The sequence below is a fragment of the Panthera leo genome, chromosome A3, assembly GCF_018350215.1.
Source record: "Panthera leo isolate Ple1 chromosome A3, P.leo_Ple1_pat1.1, whole genome shotgun sequence".
In the NCBI taxonomy this organism is placed as follows: Eukaryota; Metazoa; Chordata; class Mammalia; order Carnivora; family Felidae; genus Panthera; species Panthera leo.
The window spans coordinates 119,685,017-119,708,341 of record NC_056681.1 but is presented as its reverse complement, the minus strand read 5'-3'; the positions used below and the strand labels follow the sequence as shown (position 1 = coordinate 119,708,341).

The window sequence follows — 23,325 nt, the reverse complement described above, 5'->3', positions numbered from 1 at the left end:
ATCAGGTGTAAACAGACTTATCTTGTTTGCAGGAAAGGAGAACGTGACCTCCTTTTCAGGGTCAAGTGGCTTTGGAGCTTTTATTTACAGTATTTTTAAAGTACTATGTAAAGTCAACAAGATTACATGATGGCATTAAATATACTTAATTTTAAACATTCAACCACAATGCTATCTCAACAAATTTAATTAATTTCTAAAATAACTTAAATGGTTGTGACTGAGGACACATGTAAGGTTTAACTAATTAAATGGAACTTTTCTTTTCCTCAGACTTCTCCCCACCTGTCCTCCATTCTGTTCCATTTCACTAACCTTTAGAGTTGTAATGTTGGGAGTCAGATATATGACCTAATACTAGATACTCAAGGAAAAGATGTCGAAGCCTAAACAAATCTAAAGGAATAAATTACTTTTCGGGGGAGGAACAAAGCCAGACTCTCCACTGGAAGCACTATTTCTCTATGAAGAAGTAAACATAAATTGGCACACATTTCTAAAATTAGTATACTGTGTTTGTAGAAGACGGTCCTGAGAGATCTGGCCTGCCTGTCCAGCCTAATTTCACTCCAAGTATTGTTCTCTGGCCTCCAGCCTCACAGACATCTTTTCGGTGCTGAAACCTCCAACCTCAGGGCCTTTACCTAGGTTGAAACATCCCCCTGGCACACACTGGGTGTTCCTTACCTGGTTAATGCTCACACAGTCTGTTGTTTCAGCCTCAGATCCTTCTTCCTTTTGTCTTGCTCTTTCTTCCAGATTTAATGCTCTTCCCGAACTACAACCTTCTGTAGCTAAATCTCAGGAGTTGATTGACTAGTACCCCAGTCCCAGCTTGCCACTGACCAACTGTCACCTTGAGTAGTTTCCTTACCTTTCTGAGGCTTAGTTTTCTCATGAGATTGTTTTGCAGAATGAATGAGCTAATATATGCAAAGCACTTCGAATAATGACTGGCACATAGTAAACTGTCAATAAATGTTAGCTATCAGTGTTATTCTTTCAGCATGAATCTCACTGGGGCCTTTCTCAATGCTTACCAGAAAGTCTTTCCCCTTTTCCTTTGACAGGGTTAGTTACTTTCAGTACATTAATGATATTCAACTGTCTTTTTTCACAAAGAAAATTCTTAAAAGTTTCAACATAAACATCAGCAGCAGTGGATATAATTGGAAGTGTTATTTTTAAAGAAAGCGGGGTTTTTTTGTTTATAAAAAAACTGTTGAATTGTTGTTGGCGTTGAGAAATCTATCAATTCTTTGCAGGTATCTATCTTTTCTGGTTGCTTTTTGAGTACCTTGTCTTTGTATTCTGTAGTTTCACTAGGATACATCTAGGTGCGAAATTATTTATCAAGTTTGGAACTCATTGTTATGTTTCAATCTGAGGATTCATGTCATGAATCAATTTTGGAAAATTTTCAGCCATTAATTCTTTTTTTTTTTTAATTTTTTTTTAATGTTTATTGATTTTTGAGACAGAGAGAGACAGAGCATGAACGGGGGAGGGTCAGAGAGAGGGAGACACAGAATCTGAAACAGGCTCCAGGCTCTGAGCTGTCAGCACAGGGCCTGACGTAGGGCTCGAACTCACGAACCACGAGACCATGACCTGAGCTGAAGTCGGACGCTTAACCGACTGAGCCACCCAGGCGCCCCAGCCACTAATTCTTTAAATATTTTCTCACCTAATAGAAAATAATTTTATTTTCCTTTTTTTAGTGGTGGGGGAGTGGGGGAGGGGGATTCCAATCAGATGGCTGTTGGTTATCTTGTAAGTCTGAAAACCTTGTTTCAATCTTTTCATCTTTCTGTGTTGCATCTGGGAAACTTTCTTGCATATGTTTTCTAGCAGACTAATTCTCTGTGCAGCTGTGTCTGATCTGACCTTTAACTCATCCACTGAGTTTTACATTTCAACAACTTTGGTTTTTAAAAATGTTTATATTCTATTTGGTTTGTTTTCATCTCTGGTCTTCTTAGTCTTTTGTTACGTTTTTAATTCCTTCTTTCAGGTCTGAAGAAATTTTAAACAGCTATTCTATAGCCAATAATTCTAATATCTAAAGTCACTGAGGGTCTAACTTTACAGAGATGCTCAGGAGTTCATGTCTAGTTGGGATTCTCATGTCTAGTTGGATTCCTTCCTTTACAGAGATGCTCAGGAGTTCATGTCTGCTTGGCCTCAACTGTGAATGTTAACCTTAGGAGAGGATTTATATTTTGCTTCTCTTCCATGCCAGAGGATTAATTTCATGTTAAAATTTCACCTGGGTGTTTCTCAAACTATGAAGTTATGTAAATGCACCCAACACGAACACAGACAGGACTAAGGTTGTGAATTCCTAGGGGAGACCTCTTCTTCTGCTCCTACAGGAGGAGACCCATAAGCTTTCCGATTCTATTTTTGTGCCAGCAGATGGATGTCTTCTGTATCATACTTTCACCAGGTTGTGCTTCTGGGGGCCTAGCTTAATGTGAAAGCTTCATTTCCAACTCTCCACTTTGCATATGCACAAGGCTTTGCCCACTGTACCTCAAGACAATTAAAATCCAAGCACAGGGCTGGAGTGGGAGCAACAGCAGCCCATGGGCTGCTTTGGGTTTCAGTTCTTTTTAGCTCCTAGGAAACTGAATTCTCTTCTACTTATTTTCAGATCTCAACACAAGTAACACTTTCTCACAGAAGCCATACAGTATAAAGCAGGGACCTGCTATACATTTTCATAGCTCCTTCTATTTTCCCTCCACTGCACCTAATTGTTTGTAGTTCCGTTAGTAGTGTGATTATTTGTTTAATGTTTGTCCCTCTCACTAGACTGTTAGTTCCCTGAGGGCAGGAATCATTTGTTCATCATAGTAAATAAAATAAGTAATAAATAGTTGCCAAATGAATACGATGAATATGTGTGCAGAAGGAAGGGGAAATGGATATTAATATGCATATAACTCTTCAAGGAAAGGGTTGAAACGAAAGAAAAAAGGGAACATTTTATTATAAATTACTTCAAATTTATAGTAAACATATGGCAAATCCCTGGCCATTTTTCAATACAAACTCTTCCATATTCACCATTCTTGGTTCCTTTTTCTTTTAACTGAGATATAATGCTCATATCTTAAATACGCCATCCAATCAGTTTTGACAAGTGCATATAACTTGTAACCCACACCTCTATTAAAATGCAGAACATTTCCATCAATCTAGAAATTTTCTTTATCTCTCTTCAATATCCTCGTTCCCAGGAACAGTACCTGATGTGATTTCCATCACTATAAATCAATTTTACCTATTCTAGAATTTCATATACGTGGAATCAAACAGTACGCACTTTTGGTGTCTGATGTACGAGAATTCTGTTTGTGCCACATCCTCTCCAACATTTGATGTTGTCAATCTTCTTCATTTTAGCCATTCTGGTGGGTCAATATGGTTTTAATTGCCATTTTCCAGATGATTAATGATATTAAGCACCTTCTTATGTGCTTATTGCTCATCTGCATAACTTCTTCTGTGAAGTGAAGGGTCTGGACAAGTCTTGAGCCCATTTAAAAACTGGGAGTTGTCTTATTATTGAGGTGCAGGAATTCTTTACATAGTATGCCCTTTATCAGACATGTGTTGCAGATATTTTCTTCCAGGTTTTGGTTTGTCTATTTTTTTGATAGTATCTTTTGATGAGCAAAAGATTTTATTTTCAAAAAGGTCCAATTTATCAAATTTTTTTTTTAATGGTTCATGATCCCTCTAAGAATTCTTTGCCTGCTCCAAGGTCATGAAGATATTTCTCTAAGCCTTCTTTTAGTAGCTTTATGGTTCTAGCTTTTAGGTTTAAATTTATGACACATTTCAAGTTGGTTTCTATGGATGGTTTGAGATTCTTTATTTCATATAGATATACAGCTGTTCCAGAAGCACTTGTTAGAAAGATTTTCCTTTCCCAAAATGTCTTTTGTGCCTTGTCAAAAAAAGTCATTTGACCTTATACATATGAGCTTATCTTATGGATGCCTCATTTGTCTATCTTTTTGCCAATACCACACTTTCTTGATTACTGTGGCTGTATAGTAAGTCTTGATGTCAAGTAGGGTTAAGTCCACCAACTTTGTTCTTTTTAAAGACTTTTGGTTCTTCTAAGTCTTCTGGTTTCCAAATATGTTTTAAAATCAGTTGGCCAATTTCCATAAAAAGTCTACTGAGGTTCTGACTGGTATTGAATCTGTAGATTAATTTGGAAAATTTTGCCATCTTAACAATATTAAATCTGAATATTTTATGGCATACCTCTCCACTTATTTAGGTTTTCTTTAATTTCTCTCAGCAATATTTTATTGCTTAACATCTTTCGTGAAATTTATCCATAAGTATTGATGTTTTTAAGTGTTATAGTAAATGGTGTTTTTCCTAAATTTAGTTTTCTAATTATTCACTGCTGGTAGATAGAAATACAATCAATTTTGGTACACTGACTTTGTATCTTGCAGCACTGCTATAAAGTCATGTATCTGTCTTAGCAGTGTTTTTGTAGATTCCTTAGGACAGTCTCTACACCATCATGTCATCTGTAAATAATAACAGCTTTACTTCTTCCTTTCCAATATTCACACCCTTTTCTTCCTTTTTTCCCCTTTTCTTCCATATTGTACTGGCTAAGATCTCCAGGGCAATTTTGAATAGAGGTGGTGAAAGTGGACACCTTTGTCTTGTTCTCAATATTAGGTAGGAGAAATAGTCCAAAATGTAACCTTTCATTATATTAGCTGTAGATTTTCTTGTAGGTGTTCTTTAGCAGATTTAAGAAGTTTCTTCTACTACTAGTATACTGAAAATGGGCAGTGCAATTTGCAACTACATGGATGGAACTAGAGGGTATTATGCTAAGCGAAATCAGTCAGTCAGAGAAAGACAAATAATCATATGACTTCACTCATATGAGGACTTTAAGATACAAAACAGATGAATATAAGGGAAGGGAAGCAAAAATAATATAAAAATAGGGAAGGGGACAAAACATAAGAGACTCTTAAATATAGAGAATAGAGGGTTGCTGGAGGGGTTGTGGGAGGGGGGATGGGCTAAATGGGTAAGGGGCTTAAGGAATCTACTCCTGAAATCATTGTTACACCATATGCTAACTAACTTGAATGTAAATTATAAAAAATAAATAAATTATAGAAAAAAGTGAATAAACAATAAAAAAATAGAAAAAAAATGGTCACAGCCTTATTCAATAATTTCCAAAATAGTAAAATCCTGTTCTATTTGGAAATAGGACAAATGAAAGCAAGCACACTACCTGCAGTAAGAATGAAAATATAAGTAAGTTGAGAAAGGCTTTAGATATTTTCATGACTCGTGACTCTTAATGTCCGTAATAATTGGCATTTTATAGAACTATTTCCTTTTTTAAAAAAATTCTCAATGTCAATAATCTTTACCGAGATTAAAGAAAAGAAAAGAAAAGAAAAGAAAAGAAAAGAAAAGAAAAGAAAAGAGAAAGGGCAGTGCATTTTGTTAAATACTTTTTCTGCACTTACTGAAATGATCTTATAATTTTCTTTTTTAAACTGCTAACTTGGCAAATTACATTGTCTGATTTTTATGTATTAGTTAAATCTGCACTCCTAGGATAAATCTCACTTGATCATGGTGTATTATCCTTTTTATATATTGCTAGATTCAATTTTTTAATTTTTGTTAAAGATTTTTTCATGTTCATGAGAGAATTTGGTTATTGATATTCTTTTCTTGTAATGGCCTTTTTTGTCTTGGTGTCAGGTTAGAGTGGCCTGATAAAACTTGGAAAGTGTTTCTTCTTCCTCTATTGAAAATTTATGTCAGATTGTTATTATTTCTTCCTTAAATACATGATAGTATTCAATAGTTAAGCCCTCTAAGCTTAGAGTTTTCTTTGTGTGAAGTTAATTATGAATTCAATCACTTTAACAGATTTAGGACTATTTAGATTTTCTATTTATTCTTATGTCAGTTTTGTTAATTTACCTTTTTTTTTTAAGATTTTATTTTTAAGTAATGTCTACACCCAACATCAGGCTCGTACCCATAACCCTACGATCAAGAGTTGCATGCTTTACCAACTGAGCCAGCCAGGTACCCCTAACTTGTGTCTTTCATGGAATTTGTCTATTTCATCTAGGTTGCCAACTTTATTGGCAAAAAACTGCTTATAATATTTCCTTATCATCCTTAAAATACCTGTAGGATCTGTAGCAATGTCCCTTCTTTCATTTGTGATATTGGTAATTTGTGTTTTCTTTCCTTTTTTCTTCATCAGGATTTCTAAAGGGTTATTAATTTATTTGATCCTCTTTTTTAATGTTTTTATTTTTGTGAGAGAGAGAGAGACAGAGCATGAGTGAGGGAGGGGCAGAGAGAGAGGAGGACACAGACTCTGAAGCAGTCTCCAGGCTCTGAGCTGTCAGCCCAGAGCCTTTTGCGGGGCTCAAACTCACAAACTGTGAGATCATGACCTGAACCGAAGTCAGACGCTTAACCGACTGAGCCACCCAGGTGCCCCTATTCAATCTTTTTAAAGAACCAAATTCTAGCTCTTTGATTTTCTTCTCTTGACTCATTTTTTAAGGAGGATATTATAGATAAAACTAAAGGTCACTGTAATCCCTTCCCTAAACCCATGCCTCTCCTTTTGTTCCTGAGGTACCTATATCTATTCTCCTAAATTTCAAGTTTACCATCCCTCTACCATTTGCATATTAAAATAATGCTAATTTCTGCTACTCTGCTAGGACCTTCCATTTACTCACCACATTTCCTGCTTCTGCAGCCAGCCGGGCAGCATAGCGAGCTATAAGCCGGTGTTCCTCATCCAGTCGGCTAGGACTGTCCAGGACACTACCAAGGAGACAAAAATTCAATAGGTGTGCATTAAACATCCCCTACCTTTGTTTTTCTTTTAGAAAGAACAGATGGGAGAAAGCTTGTAAACAAGTATGGTAGCAAAAGAAACTGAAGCCTGGGTCATAGATACTAATGGTCCTCTGAGAGAAAGGGGGTTTACAGAAATGATGAGGCCATAGACGCCACACTTATCTCCCTGCTCCTACACCATCAGAAGGGGCACTTCTTTTTGAATTCAAGGTCTGAGAAAAGACAGACCATCTGCAAAATCTGAAAGAGGGATTTCTAATCAAATGTTTTGGAAGAACTTGTGACTTTTACACATAGGTCTTGAATTTAAAAAGACCAAGAGAAAAGTAAAGCACCATGAAAAACGGGGCTAAGGAAAAGTACTTAACACTGGCTGAACAGAAGTAAGAAGCCTAGGCAAGGGCATGTCCAACATATGCTAAAGTCAGAGAAGAATCCATGGTATCAAACCTTCCCTTTCAACGCTCCTTTTTCTTCTTTTACCAAGCTTCTTACCATTATAGCCTCATCTTCGAGTAAATTAATTTACTTCATTACTCTTTCATAAGAGTGCTGGTACCCCCAAAACTGAAAGACCTACCTAGTTGGGATATCAAATACTGCTGCACCTGGATGAAAGAAGCTAGCTCTGTATATATGTGATGCAATGAACTTCAGATTGGATTATGAAATAATTCACTCCTTTAATTTAGCATGTTACATCAACTGTCATTTATCCATTACATTATCTTGTAATAATTACTGAGGGGAATCTGGGAAGGGTGATGTTAAATCTACAGAGATGTGTCTGACCTTATTAATGTATTTTTCCTAGATGTTTTCACCTTTCTATATTTCTAATCTCTGTGGCTAATTCTTTAAGATTAACTTGGTCTTTCTTCTAGGATGGATTTTTTTTTTTAAGGTGCTTTAAGTCTTCTGCCTGTGCCACTTTAGAATATTTGATAATTTCAGGTATGCAAGTATCAGTCTCTTGCATGTCTCATCATCCTCTGAAAAGATGATCTTGTAATAAGAACATGCTAGCATCAGTTGGCTTTAATACATTAGGGCCAAGGCCCCAAGGTCAAGGCTGAACTGTCATATTTGTGCCTTAAAGATGTTTGTTAGAAATAAGAGAACTACCTTTATCTTCTGAATAAACAACAAAAATGAACATTTAATAATACAAGTGGATAATATTATAGAGGGCGTGGCAGCCTAAGAAATGGGACTTAAAGTGTCTGCCCTTTGTTTTGGCAAGGGATATAACAAACACTTCATTTTTTCCCTCTGTGCAAAAGAGCTCCTTTCTCCTCCATCATGTTCCACCCCCTAGGAAGGTTAATTCTGTTTGTCATTTATACACAAGTGTGGACGACACGGTTGCTTTATTTGGCTATGCTTTCCAGTCAGAAACTAGAACTTTATGCTGATCAGAGGTTTTAAGGTCAATGAAAATTAAGAGGAAAATTAGAAAGGTTCCTTATTTTTCTGCTTGAGCTAACTTTCATTTTCAGAATTAGCCAGGAAATTTCTGACTTCTTTGAGGAAGCAGGAAGCTAGGTTCATGAAGAGATACAGTACTCACCCAATCCTCATGTTCCCCCAGGCCTCCCAGCCACCAGTTCTTGCGCAGGAAGCCTAATCCCTAAGCGAGGAGGCTTGAGGACCTAAGCTAGACCCACCATAAATCTCTTTGGGCTGAAATACCAGGTAGCAGTCCCTGCCCAACATTCTGTTCCTATTTTCACCATGGAAACTTTTAATCACCTACACAAATGCCCTTATTGATAATAAGTAAGCTGTCCTGCCAGGGGTGAGACACCTCTATTCCTAGATCCAAGGAGCTGAGACAGAGTGTACAGAAATCATCTGTTGGATGAAGAGACACTCTTTGTGATACAATGCATAATTATCAGGCCTTCCCTCCCCTCCCATAGGATAGGCCTATATTAAACATACTTGGGAAGTAAAGAAGTAGACTTTAGAGATAAATGCCTAAACATATCAATGCTATTTAGTCACACTGGTAAAATTACGGGAAATGGTATGAAATATAAAAAACAATCCTTTTCAAAGATATGTATTTCACATTAATTATTCTTGTCATCGCAGGAAATAAAACAAGCTCAAATGACCTTCCTATGAAGCCATCGCAGGTTCTGTGCAAAACTAAGATCAAAATGCAAGGCTCCAGCTCTCTTATGTGCTCAGTTAATAAATTATGGCTTCCTCTCTAAAATTAAGAATCCGTTTGGCATAGTGACTCTTATTTGCTGCTAGGTGAAGTGGAGGGATGGCTTTGTATGATTTAAACGTTACCTGCTATTCTCCTTGCAGAATGGTGGTAGGTGTGGGCACAGAGTGGACAGGTAGCTTTGTGTCTGCCTGAATGTAACAGCACTTAGATTGGTATTAACCCTTTTAAAGGGTTAACTTTGCTAGAGTTAGTGGTTATCAAATGTTTTTCCATCCTAACCCACTGAGGAACCAGGCATATTCTCACATTAACAGTGAGTCCCTACCACAGTTGTCAAAGAAAGGGGTACATGGAGTTATTATAATACATACAATATGAGGAGGGATATATGTTTTGGAAAAGGCCCTGGGGTGACAATGATCCAATATCACTGCTGAAAACCACTGGTTTAGTTAATCAATGATGGATCTGGGAGACAGAGATGAAGATGTAGCACGTAAAGACGTTCTAGGGTGATGGCACCTTAGACGAGACAAAGTGAGACATCTGTGGGTTGATCAACCTTAAGCCCTGAATGTCGACAGAAAGGGGTCATTATTTAGACAAGAATGAACAGTGAGACGTGGCATCAGGTAACTCTGTGCATGTGCATCTTGAGACTGCACATCTGTCTGAGATTTGCTCAGCCTTTACGTGTGGGCCGAAGGAAGCGAACTCCACTTCATAAGAGCATTTCTGACTATATGTTTAGGTAAGTGCCCGGGCTTGGCAAGGCTCCTTCTCTTTCAGAAGTTAATGCTTTAGCAATTATTTAAGCTCTGCCAAACATAGCTGGTAGCTTCTCAAGAAAAACCCCACATGCAGAGCTTTTTCCAGCTGGCAACCCCAGGTAACATAGCTCTCCCTCCCTCTGATCAGCCCTTGGCTACCCGCCTGCTGCTGCTGCGCTACCACTGACCGTGCACAGTGTTGCAGACGGGCCACATAGGAGGCTATCAGCGCATGCTCATCGGCCAAGTGACTGGGTATATCCTGGCTATACTGTAACCTAGGAACAATGGAGGCAAAGACAGCAAGCACGACACAGACACATATAGAGCGAGAAATGAACATGGATTAAAATGGGCAAACTTCAAAGAAAAATAGAAAAAAAAATCATGATAAGGAAAATAAAAAAACACAATGCATAATGGAATATGGTGTTAGACCATAGAGAATACATTTCACAAATCCTTTGGACAAAAGCAGTCCCTCAGGAAACAGCCTTGGTTGACTGCCACTTTAGCCTTTGAGCAGAAGAAACCAAGGAGGGGTCGCCAAGGAGCCTTGCCCACCAGTCTTACCCAGGTTCTGGGCTCTGGGATGGACGCACCATTTTAGGGAATGCCCTCTGGCAGGCAGCCTGGGTCTATTTAACATCACTAAACGCCCTCTAATGCTTTTACAGCTTTTGTCTACACATTAAAAGATTTTCAGTGTCACCTCATGATACCAGTTAAACCTTTTTATTTTTATAAGGATACTGCCTTTAGCATCATTCTATTTTCTCCCATAAAACTGATACTTAAACCAAACTTGTCAGAGTTGTTTCTCATTGTAAAACAACACTGTATACATTCTGAGTGAGGCTCTTTTATAGACGTTCCGTAGGACCCTGCACATGAGTTTTTAAAAATTTTTTACTCCAGAAATGTTAAAACATACACAAAATAAACTAATGACTACTTTTCACGTACCCAACCTCAAAGAAATCAACATTTTGTCAACTTGCTGAGTCTATCCCTCAACTTTTTGCCTTGAAAGGGGTGGCTGGAGAAAATCCCAGTTTATTATTTCATTTTGGAATACTTAATTTATATAGCCATAATGCCATCATCACACCTAAACACATTTAAGAAAAAGTTTTAATTCAGCCCATCTAAAAATTTCCAATTTAATATCCATTTACATTTAAAATTAAGATCCCAGCAAGGTTCACACACTTTGCATTTGGTTTGTATGTTTTTGTTTTTAATCTTCCTTTTCCTTGTTTCTTTCATGTCATTTGTGAAGAAAACAGCATATCCTACATTCTGGATTTAACTGATTGCTTCTTTGTTGCCATTCAATTTGTTTCTCTATTCCCTGTGGCTGGATCTGGATATTTGATGTTTTTGCTTTTGTTTCATTTTTGAGAAGAGGCTAGAATCTGTCATAGGTAATACGGTGCACTTACAAATCAAATAGGGGCACATAATGGAATATAAACATTGATCAGTGAATTCAGAAGTTATTGGTCACATCTCTCTAGTATAAAGTTCCCCACCAATTTTTCACCTACTGGCTTTAGCATTTACTAATGAGTCTTTCCTAGATTCATTAGTTCTTGTGGGGTTGCACATGTCCAGTTTCCAATTTTATCATCTTTTCTGCATTTATTAGTTTTCTCTATTTATCATGAAATATCATTCATTCAAGAAAGGTAAAACAAATGGTTGACATTTATTACTTAACAAATTTCAGAACAATGAGTTAGGGCCCTAGTAACCTACAATGATTACCAAGGAGTTTTTTTTTTTTTTTTAATCATTATGATCTCATAGATTTTTATGTACCTGATTGCTTCAATCCATTATAATAATATTTTAGATGCTCAAATTATCCTGTCTTTGGCCAGTGGGAGCCCCCTATAAGTAGGCTCCTGTGTTAATCTAATATATCCATTAGATATTATCAGCTTCCTTGCTTGGCATAGTATGATGTCCCAGTCTTGTCTTGTGCATGTCCTGCCCCACATCTGGAATCAACTATTCTTTCAAGGATTCCAGGTTCCCGTTACTAGGAAAGAGTATTTAGAGACCACAGTCAGGGTACTAGGGTGCTCTTTATTCCTGGAGTATCATCACTGCTTCTAGAACTTTTCAGTGGATAAAGCTAGGAAATCTATGTATTTTAGAAGAAATAAAAACAGGTTCTCTCACTACTTTCAGATGCCATTCAATTTTCTGTTAGCGTGAATTGTTTTTGAGAAATCACTTCAAAACCTTATCTTTGGGGGCACCTGGGTGGCTCAGCCGGCTGAGCGTCCGACTTCGGCTCAGGTTATGATCTCACCATTTGTGGGTTCGAGCCCCGCTTCGGGCTCTGTGCTTACAGCTCGGAGCCTGGAGCCTGCTTCAGATTCTGTCTCCCTCTCTCTCTGCCCTTCCCCCACTTGCACTCTGTCTCACTCTCTCAAAAATAAATATTTAAAGAAAGTTAAAAAAACAAACAAACCTTATCTTTGTTCCCTTGTATATAACATTTTGTTTTCCTCTAGCTGCTTTAAATATCTTTTTATCATTGGTTTTCAGCAATTTGATTGTGATGTACTTTGGTATGGTTTTCTCTGTTTATCCTGATTACAATTTGCTGAACTTCTTTATCTATGGGTTTATGGTTTTCATTTAATTTGCAAAAATTTATTTGGAAATTTGGAAAAAAAATTTCCTGGAATAATTTTTCTCTCCTCCTTCTTTTAAACTGCTTGACATTGTTGCGTAGGTCTTGAGAAGCTCTGTTAATTTTTCAGCCACTTTTCTGTGTTTCATTCAATTTATTATTTATTTATTTATTTATTTTAGAGAGAGCAAGAGTGAGCACAAGTGAGCAAGGGGCAGAGAGAGAGAAGCATGGCTTGAGCTCACCCGACGTGGGGCTCAAACTCATGAACCATAAGATCATGACCTGAGACGAAGTCAGATACTTAACCAACTGAGCCACCCAGGTGCCCCTTCTGTGTTTCATTTTAGATAGTTTGTATTGCTGTGTCTTTAAGTTCAGTGGACTTTTTTTGTCTACAATTTCTGATCTACTGTTAAGTCCATCTATGGAATTTTTCATTTCAGGTACTATCCCTTTCAACTCTAGAAGTTCTATTTTTCAATTTAAAACTTTGTCATTGAAGTAGAATATATATTCAGAAACTTCCAATATGTTTACACTTGGTTCTTTTTTATTTTCATTTTTCTCATTACGTTAATATTTTCCTTTACATTTTTCTATTTATTGTGAGTGTTTTAAAGTCCATGTCTGCTCACTGCATCATGCCTGTTATTTCTGGCTCTGTTTGTATTGACTAATTTAATTCTGGTTACAGGCCATACCTTCCTGCTGCTTCCTACGTCTTCTAAATTTTTACTGGATGATGGAAATTGTGAGTAGTATGTTGTTGAATGTCTGCATTTTGTTGTCTTCTTCTAAAGACTTTAGTAGTCAGTTAATTTACCTGTGGACAGTTTGGTCCTTTTGAGGCCTGTGTTAAAGCTTCATTAGTGCAGATCTATGGTAATTTTTATCTAGGGCTATTTTCACCCTGCTCGCAAGGTGTGGCCTTTCCGGGGTGCTCCAAGTGTTCCATGATGTCTCTATTCTGGTTGATTGGAACCCAAACAACGGCCTGAGCTTGAGTAGCTGTTCTACTTTCAAATCCCTGGGAGTTGAGCTGTTCTTTCCCAGGTAGCTGTTCTTTGGTGGTCCTGTGAAATCTCATTCTATGCACAAGCAGCTTGTTTTCAGCCAAAGACTTAACAGACCTGTATGCAGATTTATGGAGCTCTTTCTCTAAATGCTTCCTCCCCTCCGGTATTCTACTTGGCAAATTATAGCCTCCCTAAACTCCAATCTCTGTCTTCTTATTCTCAGCAAATAAGGCTTACTCTGCTTGTCTCTGGCACTGGAGTTTGGTAAATGCCTCCCAGCAGAAAGCCTGGGCAATCATAGGGCTCTCCTCATTTACTTCCTTTCCCTTGGAGAAGAGTCCTGCCCTACTTACTGTCTAATTTCTGAAAAGAGTGTTATATTCAGAATAGTTTTCTAGACATTTATAGTGGAAGAGCTCATCTTATAGCAGTTACTTCACCATGACCAGCGTGGAATTCTCTCCCATAGTAACTCATTTTGTATCATACTTTTGTAAAGTATTTGTCTACTTCAAACTAAAAATTAAAACAAAACAAAAGTGCTTCTTTCTAAGACAGATTGAAAAGTAGCAGTGTTATATAAGGCCATCATAAGGGTTTCAGCTTTTACTCTGATATGAGAAGTTATTGGTGGGTTTTGAGCAGAGGTAGGGTATGAAAGAACTTATATTTTAATAAGATCATCTGCACTATGGAAGATAAAGTGTCAGAGAATGGGGAGGCAGCAGCTAATTAGAAGCTTCCTGCAACGTTCCATATGAGAGACAAGAGTGGCCAGCAAAGTAGCAGTAGCTGTAGAGGTGTAAGAAATAGCAAGATCTTGGACAGATTCTGACAGTGTTTTTGGATAAAGCTGATCTAATAATCTGACATTTTTGACGAAATAAGCATCAAGACTTCTGACCGAGCAACTACAGGAATGAGACCGCCATTAACTGAGCCGGTGAAGACGCTGAGAGAAGTAGGTTTGGTTGGGAAGATACAGAACTCAGCTTGGGACATCTAACTAAGGTATGCATTAGATCCAAGTGAAGATACCACTGAGGAGGAGATATATGAGGTTAGAGCTCAGCAAAAAAGGTCTGGTCTGGAAAAATAAGGTTAGAAGTCACTGGTATGTAGACAGTATTAAAAACTGTGAGTCTGGACGGGATCACCTACAGTGAGGCCAAACAGAAAAGAGAAGTGCTCCCTGTGGCATACTAACATTTAGAGTTCAAAGAGGTATGGAATAACTAGCAAAGGGGGGCAAGAAGGAAGAGGAGGAAAAGCAGAAGAGCACAATAGCTGGAGGCAAGTATAGAAAGCGTTTCAAGTAGAAGGGAGCGATCATCTATGTCAAATGCCATGGATAGATCAATTAAGATAAGTCCTGAGAATTCATCAGTGAATTTAACACTGAGGAAGTCACTGGTCTCCTTGAAAGAACTGGTTTGGCAGCGAACAGGATGTGAAAATCTGACCAAGGTGCGTTCCAAAGGGAGTGGCAGAAAAGAAATTGTAGGCATTCACTATAGAAGCAATAGTCCAACTAAACTCCATTTTAACTTTCTATGAAAACTGCTATTCAGAACTAGTGTCTTTGGCCAGATAATGAGGAATCTAAACCAAAATGAAAGGCATTATCAGTAGCCATCTACAGTAAATAAGGCACTTAAGTGTCCATATATTTTCTGACAATTCTGTGTCAGGGTGTGGGTGTTATGTTAGATATACATGTGATAATATATACTCCACTGAAAGGTGTACCTGTGTTTCCAGATTTTTTTCCTTTAAATTCTTCCCTTTTGATAAAATATAAATCTATATACAACCCCCAACTTATAAGTAGGTTTTGCTTTAGAAATCTGTTTTTCTAAAGCAGAGTCAGTAGTTTGGAATAGTTTGGAACCCCACACAAGTGATAAATACATAAAATAATGATAATGATAATAACGATAGTAATAATGATGATAATAATAATAATAATAATAATTTGTTCTATTCTAGGCTGACACATGTCAATTCCATCCATAAAAGTAAGTGATTTTCACGGCAGAATATACAATAGTTCTAGTAGTATTTCTGATGGAAATCTGGCATTTGAGTCAATGTCTGGAGCACCTACTGGATGTCAGGCACCGTGCCAGGAGAGGAAGACATACCACAGTAAGCAGGAACCAGACACGGCTGCTGCTCTCTTGATGTTAACAGTCTAGTAGAAAAAGAGATGATCGCACAAATAAATGTAAAATGGCTAATATAGTAAGTGTTAAGATGACAGGGACACTGTTCTTCTCTAAGAAAACTTAATTGGGGTTCCTCGTTGGCTCAGTCAGTAGAGCATGTGACTCTTGATCTCAGGGTTGTGAGTTCGAGCCCCACATTGTGTGTACAGCTTACTTAAGGAACAAAACAGAAAAAACAAAACAAAACAAAAAAAAAACAAAAAGGAAGAAGAAGAAGACATAAGAATAGAATGTTGTCCAGTTAGGGAGATCAGCAAAAGCAAGGGTGAGTAGAATAAACCAGAGTTAAAAAAGAGGAGTGACAATGAAATGAGCACATCTCTCTCTGCAGCATACTTTCCTTCCGAAGACACCCTCCCAGCTCTATGCATTTGAAACAAGCTTCTAGGTGCTCCAGATGCACACTCCAGGGTGACACCTGCTCTCCAAGATGATGGGGGCCTTTGAATCTAAGGCAGAGGGTCTCATGGCTTCAGCAGAAGCTCCAGTGGCAGCAAGAGAGGGTGCTTTGGCAGAAGTTAAGAGACACACTTGTGGGGTCAGGACACAAGGGAAAGGGATGTGAGCGGTGAGGGTGGGGATGAAGGGTAAGTTGTGGTGGGACAAGGTCAGAAGCAGAGGCTGCTTCTGGAGTGGCAGTTTGTAGCCCCGGAGCAGGGCTCATTGCTTGGCAGGAGGCAGGAGAGCACAGCATCTGAGAGCATGGGCTCTGGAGTGAGGCAGGCTTGGGTTTAATCCATACTCTGATACCTGCTTGCTATGTGAACTTGGGCTTTAATCTGTCCACAGAGAGATTCAGTCCCCTCATCTGTAAAATAATAATATAAAATCTACCTCATGTATTACTGACTTTAGAGAGTACAGGAAGGATTACAGAAGATAATGTAGTAGTCATTATCAGCAGAGTACCTGTGACCTTATCACAGACTTTCACATATGCTCTTTTGCTTATTCTCAGAATAATCTTACCAAAAGGTATTACTGTAATCCTCACAAGTTTACATTTCCAGCTCTGACCTCCCCCTGGAGCTCCAAGATTGTGTATTAGAGGGCCTAGTCAGCATCTCCCCTTGGCTGCCTAACAGGCATCCCAAACTGAACATGTCCAAAACAGAGCTCATTCTCTCCACCCACTTCCTCACCTGCCACTCTCCCAGGCTGACCAGTTGAAAGGAACAGCACCACCACTCACCCAGTCACCGAGCTCAAAGCAGAAGTCTTCTTGTTTCTTCTTCTCACTTCCTCGTGCCCCACATCCAATTCCTTAATCCGCCCTACTGGCTGCCCTCCGAAACCAGCCCCCTTCACTGCCCCCACTGCTGCCATCCTTTCTATCTGGCACGTCTCACCAAGTGCCACCCAACAGCCCTTGACTGCCCTCCTCTTCCACTCTTGCCCACTACAGTCGATTCTCCACATCACAGTGAGTGATCTTTTAGTAGTGGGGGTGATGAAAATGTTCTAGAATTGATTGTGGTGATGGCCACACAACTCTGTAAACATACCCCAACCCACTGAATCGTACACTTTATGTGGATGGATTGTATGGTGAATGAATTATGTCTCAGTAATCTATTAAAGAAATAAATAAACAGTTCTGAAACCACTATCCATGCTACCATGGCTAAACAAATAGGCACAGGGATGGTGGGTGATGGGGGCCGGGTTTCTCACTCTTGCAGAGGAAAGTTACAGATAACCAGGGGTGGGGGCAGCTATAGTGAATCATGCAGTACTGGAGTAGAACCAGATACTTCAGTAGAACTCATGTCCTTTATTTCTCTGCCCTGAATGGAATAAGCAGGCAATGTTAATAAGATGCCACATGCTTGAAGTAATTGAAGAAGAAAACCCCTTTCCTAACAGAAGAAGTACTGATTAAGATACAAAACAGCAGCACGACTTGAAGAAAAGGAGTATGTTTCTGGATAAAGCCTCGTGAGTCCTCACTCTCAATGAGCGTATAGTCTAGAAAAGCATGGAACAAACAGGTAATTATGATACGCTGATATGTACAACATGCTATGAATCACAGAGGAAGAACACTTAACCTAGTTGTAGGGTGTTAGGGAGGGCTTCCTGGAGGAGCTGAAGCTAAGTTCAGAAGGAAGAATTAGATGACAAAGAGAGGGACATAAAAGGAAAAAGGAAGGGAAGGCACAAAAAGGAAGGAGCAGGTGCAGAAACCTGCTTGGGGAACTGTAAGTGATTTGAGTAATTCTGGGTGTAGAAGCCAAATAAAAAGAATGAAATAAGGTAGGGCTGGGGAGACTAGCTAGCAACCGTCACCTTGGAGCAGCCTCCAAAGCCACACTGAAGAACGTGGGCCTAATCCTGTAGAATTGTGTTGCCACTAGCCACATGTACCTGTTTACATTCAAATTAATTCAAATTAAGTTAAAATTCACTCCTCTGTCACATTTCAAGTGCTTGACAGCCACACTTGGCTAATGGCTACCATTTTGGTTTCTATGCTATTGGACAGTGCTGTAGAAACAAAGAGCCACTGGAAAGTTTTAACCAGGAGAGTAACATCATTAGATCTGCATTTCAGTAAAATGTCTGGTAAGAAAGAAAGGACTAGATTGGGGGTGAGGTGGGGAGTAGACTGGAGATTTCCTAGTAAGATCCATGAAAAAAGTAGGAATTTATACCACAGCACTGATTTGTTTTAAATATCTGCTTTACTATGGCTAAGTTAAAATACTGTAATAGTTTGATGTTAGAAGGAGTGAAGAGCCATGGTTAAACTGGATCACCATAGGAATTTCAGCATTGCTATAGGAATTTCCATTATAAGTGCAAGCCTTTGGCACACCCCTTTCACTACAAAGCAGCATACCGCACGGAGTCGGCTTTTTTTTTTTTTTTAATGCTTATTTATTTTTGAGAAAGAGAGTGCAAGCAAGCAGGGAAGGGGCAGAGAGAGAGGAAGACACAGAATCTGAAGCAGGTTCCAGGCTCTGAGCTGTCAGCACACAGCCTGACGTGGGGCTCGAACCCACCAACAGTGAGATCATGACCTGAGCCGAAGTTGGACGCTTAACCAACTGATCCACCCAGGTGCCCTGCACTGAGTCAGCTTCTTAAGAGCAGATATGGTCAAGAGACTCAAGTTAACAGCCTCCAAATGTGAAAAATGTGTAAAATTGTGTGTGTGTGGGTTCTGTACATTTGTTGGATGAGTATGTGCCTGCTCTTTGCTAGTGTGAATGTGAGGTAGCTGGAAGAATCTGGATGACAAGAACTCATGCTATGGTCTGGTTCCTCTGTGTCCCACAGGCACTTCTAATTCAACATAATCTTGCTATCTTCCTGCCCAAATCTTCCTCCCGTGTTTCGACCATAAGTACCGTAAGCCAGAAAGGAACCTGGAGGAGAATCATCTATTCCTTTCCTTGGCCCCCCACATCCAAACTCCACAGAGTTTGGATCACTCTGTGGATCACTCTCAGGATCCCTCAGGCATCTCAGTCTGAACACGCAATGCTGAACTCACAGTTTTTCTCCCCAGACCTGTTCCTTCTTCCCCTCTGGTCTGCTGACAGTCCATAATGGATGTAATTCTTACTCAGGTTGAGGACCTCCAGCTTCAGTCCAATGAGAGGAGGTAACTATTACTTCAGTGCAAGGAGAGGAGTTACTATGCTTCTGTAAGCTTCAATTTTCCAACCTTAAGCTTTAAAGTATGGACTTGGAAATACTCAAGCTTTCTGTTTGTACTAACCTGAGTTAGAACTGCTGAAGGTTTACCTTAAATGCTTGAATGGAAATGGAATTTAATCCCAACCCAGAGGCAGCTAAAACCTGGCTGACTGCCTGGGCCATCAGATGGACTTTGGAGATCTGCCAACACTGAGGACCCTGCAGTCACATAAAATTATGTGTTAATTTTCAATTACTCTGCTTTTCTGTCTCTCAAAAATAGATTGGAGAAAAAAGTAATTCTTGTGTTGTCTCAGATTCTCATGAAGAATTCATGCAAGCTAAGTTGTTTCATGATCGTGCTTAAACCCTCATTAATTCTTGCTTTTCAACCAAACTCACTCTCATTTCACAGGAGGGAAGAGCACCAATAGCCTGAGTCCACAAATGGATAATTTCTGGCTTGACCAATTTCAGTTTGCCTCCTTTCTTCGTTTTGCCAATATTTCTGTCAGTCTAAAAAACAACAGATTGTGGCTTCTGTCGTTCTTCAGTATTCTGTAGATAACAAGATAAAACCTTTGCCTTGGCACCCACTCAGAAAGCCATTGTAATACTATTATAGTGCAATGCATCTCTTAACTTGGTCATGTGTCTTCATCTCAGAAATAATATAGAACATGGCATTTTCTGGCCTTTAAAAAATACTTCTCCTTCTTGTGAAGTATGTGTTAAGTTAAAAATTTTTGACTGATAAAATCGTGCCTTTACTTATGATTCCTAGTAATTGGTAACTTCTTAGAATTAGTGGCTCTAATATCTACGTGTTGCTACCCAAAGATGGTGGCACACAATACATCTTTATAAACCAAACAGACTAGAAAGCACTATTTAATATTTGAGGAAAATAAAAATGAGGTGGTAGGGGGGTAAAAAGGGCCTCCTGAAACAAATCTATGCTAATGCGGGAGTGATATAATCTACTTAGGTATGCAATTTTTTTTTCAGAAATCACCCAAAAAAGAAGTCTATAGCTAATGTCTCTTTAGCATCCTTACCTTCTCCACAGAGAGCAGACCCCCTTCTTTGGAAAACCGACCCCTACCCATTCAACCGTGGTAATCTAGGTAGGGCCACCAAACAGAAAACCCCTGGATGGGTAACATGATCTAAGATGGATCAAAAAGAACTCTCATTGGGAGTTTCCAAGTCGGAACTAAGAGAAAGGCAATAGCTATAGGGTTGAGGTTATGAAATATGAACACACAGGTCTCACGGATATATTCCCTGCTGTGTGAAAGGTAACTATTATAGGGAAGAATCAGCTGACATACAACAGGGAGGAGCAAGGAGCATGAGGGTAGCAGAGGGAGACAGGGAAACACCTAAGTGAGTTATAGCCCCCCTGGCTCTGGTCATCCCTGAGGCCCAGCCACGTACAGCCCTGCTCTTCTTCCCCCAGTTTGGCTACAAAACCAAAAAAATCTTCTTGTTTTCCCTAAGCTCATCCAAACTGAGCTTCTGTCACTTATAGCCAAGGGTTCTGACTAAAATAGAAACTGATACTAGAAGTGGGGAGAAACACTGAGTGGAACTAGCTGAGTCGGGTTGAGGAATGAATGGTAGCAACACTTCATCCCAGGGAGGGGACACATCTATCTTTGCTACGTGGCCACTACGAAAAGCAACTGGTTCAACCGTGATCTTAAGGATCGTGGGGACTCGATCTTGTGCCCCTGATGGCTGGAGTTCCAGGCACCGGAGAGGAATAACAGGATGGAGCAGTGATTTCCCGAAGTCTTCAGAACGAAGGGAGGGAGATGGGTTGTCTGGAAGCCAGTTGCTTCAGCCCACCAAGGGTGAGATAATGAAGACAATTAGGATCTCGTGGGGGCTGTATTGTTCCAAAAACCCCAAATATAAACCTCAACTCTTTGGCAGAGTGGGGTAGGGACAATTACCCAGTCATGTGGATAGTCTGTGGTTCGAAGCGCTTCCTGTACAGACTACCAGCTAAACGCTCTGCATCCTCCCTTTGCCTTCTAATTCCTGGAGCGGGCCTTCTTCTGGGCTCCTCTCCCCATCTGCTTACGCTGTAGTCTTCTCCAGTCTGTAAAATCTCTTTCCACTCACCCACCTGCTTTGCTGCTTCCAAATTCTTGTTGGTATGGTCTCCTCTTTCATTTTTCTTTTTTTTTTGCGGGTTTTTACTCAAAATAATCCCCACACTGTCATTTTGGTGGTGTTTCACAAGGAAACACAGCAGATGTGGCTTAATATGCCATGTTTTCCGTCACCTCCCTTTTCCCCCCGCTGTCCGAATTACAATTCTCCTACTTTCTGATCTCTACCTTTGTGGACTGGGTGCAAAGTGCTTACAACTTATCATTTGCTTCAGGGCAGGAGGGGATAAGGAGTCATAGAAAGACACACCTAGACCTGACCTGGGTGAATGGACATAATCTATGTAACCAGGGTCCAGGGCTGTTACAGCACGTGGACAGACTCCTGGGAGAGGCATGCACCCATTTGCAGTTGTACGTGGAATGCTACATTATGGGAAGGAAAACCCTAGGAGAGGAAACCGGTATGAGAAGGTGTGTATATGTATATACTTTTGCACACATCTGTGTGCTCGGTAGCAAAACGGTGGTCTGCCAACAGCCTCTGTTATTTGTCCTTCCCACGATCTCTCTCTTCTGTTCTTGACAGTATGACCATCTTTTGGGGACACACTCCCTCCTCTGTTTTGATGATGTAGGTTCAATGGGTGTGGCCTACCACATACACAAGGGTGGGCAGTAATCCAATCCAGGACAGTTGAGAACCCTTCCTTGGAGTTTTCTAATCGAAGGGAGGAAAAGCATAACTTCTTGAGTGCCAACGCTGTGGCTGTGCATCTGAAGCCATCGGCGGTATTGAGAAGTAGATGTTTCGCAGCAGTAGGGAAGGAAGATGGCATTCTGTGACTAACCAAGAGATGGAGAAGCCACAGATAGACATCCCGACGGCTTTTAAGTTACTTTTGTGATCCGTGGACACTTCTGCCTTTGCTTTCTGCTTTTGCCTTTGTCTTTGTGGGTTTGTCTCTTTTTGTTTTCCTTTTTGTTTTTTTAACTATAGTAAGAACACATACCATAAGATCTACCTGGTACTAACTACGAGCACAATGCTATAGAGCAGTTCATTTACAACCTTTTCATCTTGCTTAATTGGGTTTGTGCATTTTAAGTTAAATTTTAATACACGAAGTTAAAAGAGTTAATACTAATACACCAACTGAATGCACAAAGCAAAAAGTGTCATATTGGAAGTTTTTGTTACTGCCATAGTTATATGAACTGCCCACAGAATTGTAAAAGTTTAAATATTCATAAATAACGCTAAGGCTTTAGAAGACATTAGAATATATTGGCATAATTTTTGATATTGGTCTGAATATATGTAATGATTTAAAACAGTATAATAGTGGGTGCCTGGGTGGCTCAGTTGGTTAAGCATCCGACTCTTGGTTTCAGCTCAGGTCATGATCTCATTGTTCATGGGTCTGGGCCCGTGTCAGGCTTTGTGCTGGAAGAGCAGGGTCTGCTTGGGATTCTCTCTCTCCCTTTCTCTTTGCCCCGCCCCCCGGCTCGCTCACTCTCTCTCTCTCTCTCTCAAAATAAAAATGAATGAATAAATAAAATAATACAGTACCTTAGTCCAGAGACTAATACCACCATTCACATTCTGAACCCTGGGGAAAAAGAGGGACAGAAGCAAGCCTTGGAGGAAATCCAGTAGAAGGGGGAGACTTTAAGCCTGTTTTAAAGTTTTGAAAGTTTTTTGTTGTTTGTTTTTAAGTACATTGTTCACGTTATTTTATTTTATTTACTTTAATTTTTTTAATGTTTATTTATTTTTGAGAGAGAGAGAGACAGAG

The 23,325-nt window shown here is 39.4% G+C and overlaps 1 protein-coding gene across 7 annotated transcripts in view; it reads right to left on the bottom strand.

The window, feature by feature from the left end:
• The window catches only part of DTNB (dystrobrevin beta), a 239,585-nt gene that overhangs the window by 50,532 nt on the left and 165,728 nt on the right, over positions 1–23,325 (bottom strand). For 6 of the 7 annotated variants that reach the window (XM_042933506.1, XM_042933505.1, XM_042933507.1 and 3 more), the window contains exons 11-12: positions 10,050–10,139; positions 6,786–6,873 (exon numbers count right to left, since the gene is read on the bottom strand). In XM_042933506.1, the coding sequence (XP_042789440.1) occupies positions 6,786–6,873; positions 10,050–10,139 (178 nt within the window). The remainder of the gene's footprint in view (positions 1–6,785; positions 6,874–10,049; positions 10,140–23,325) is intronic. The other variant, XM_042933510.1, reaches the window with a different exon arrangement.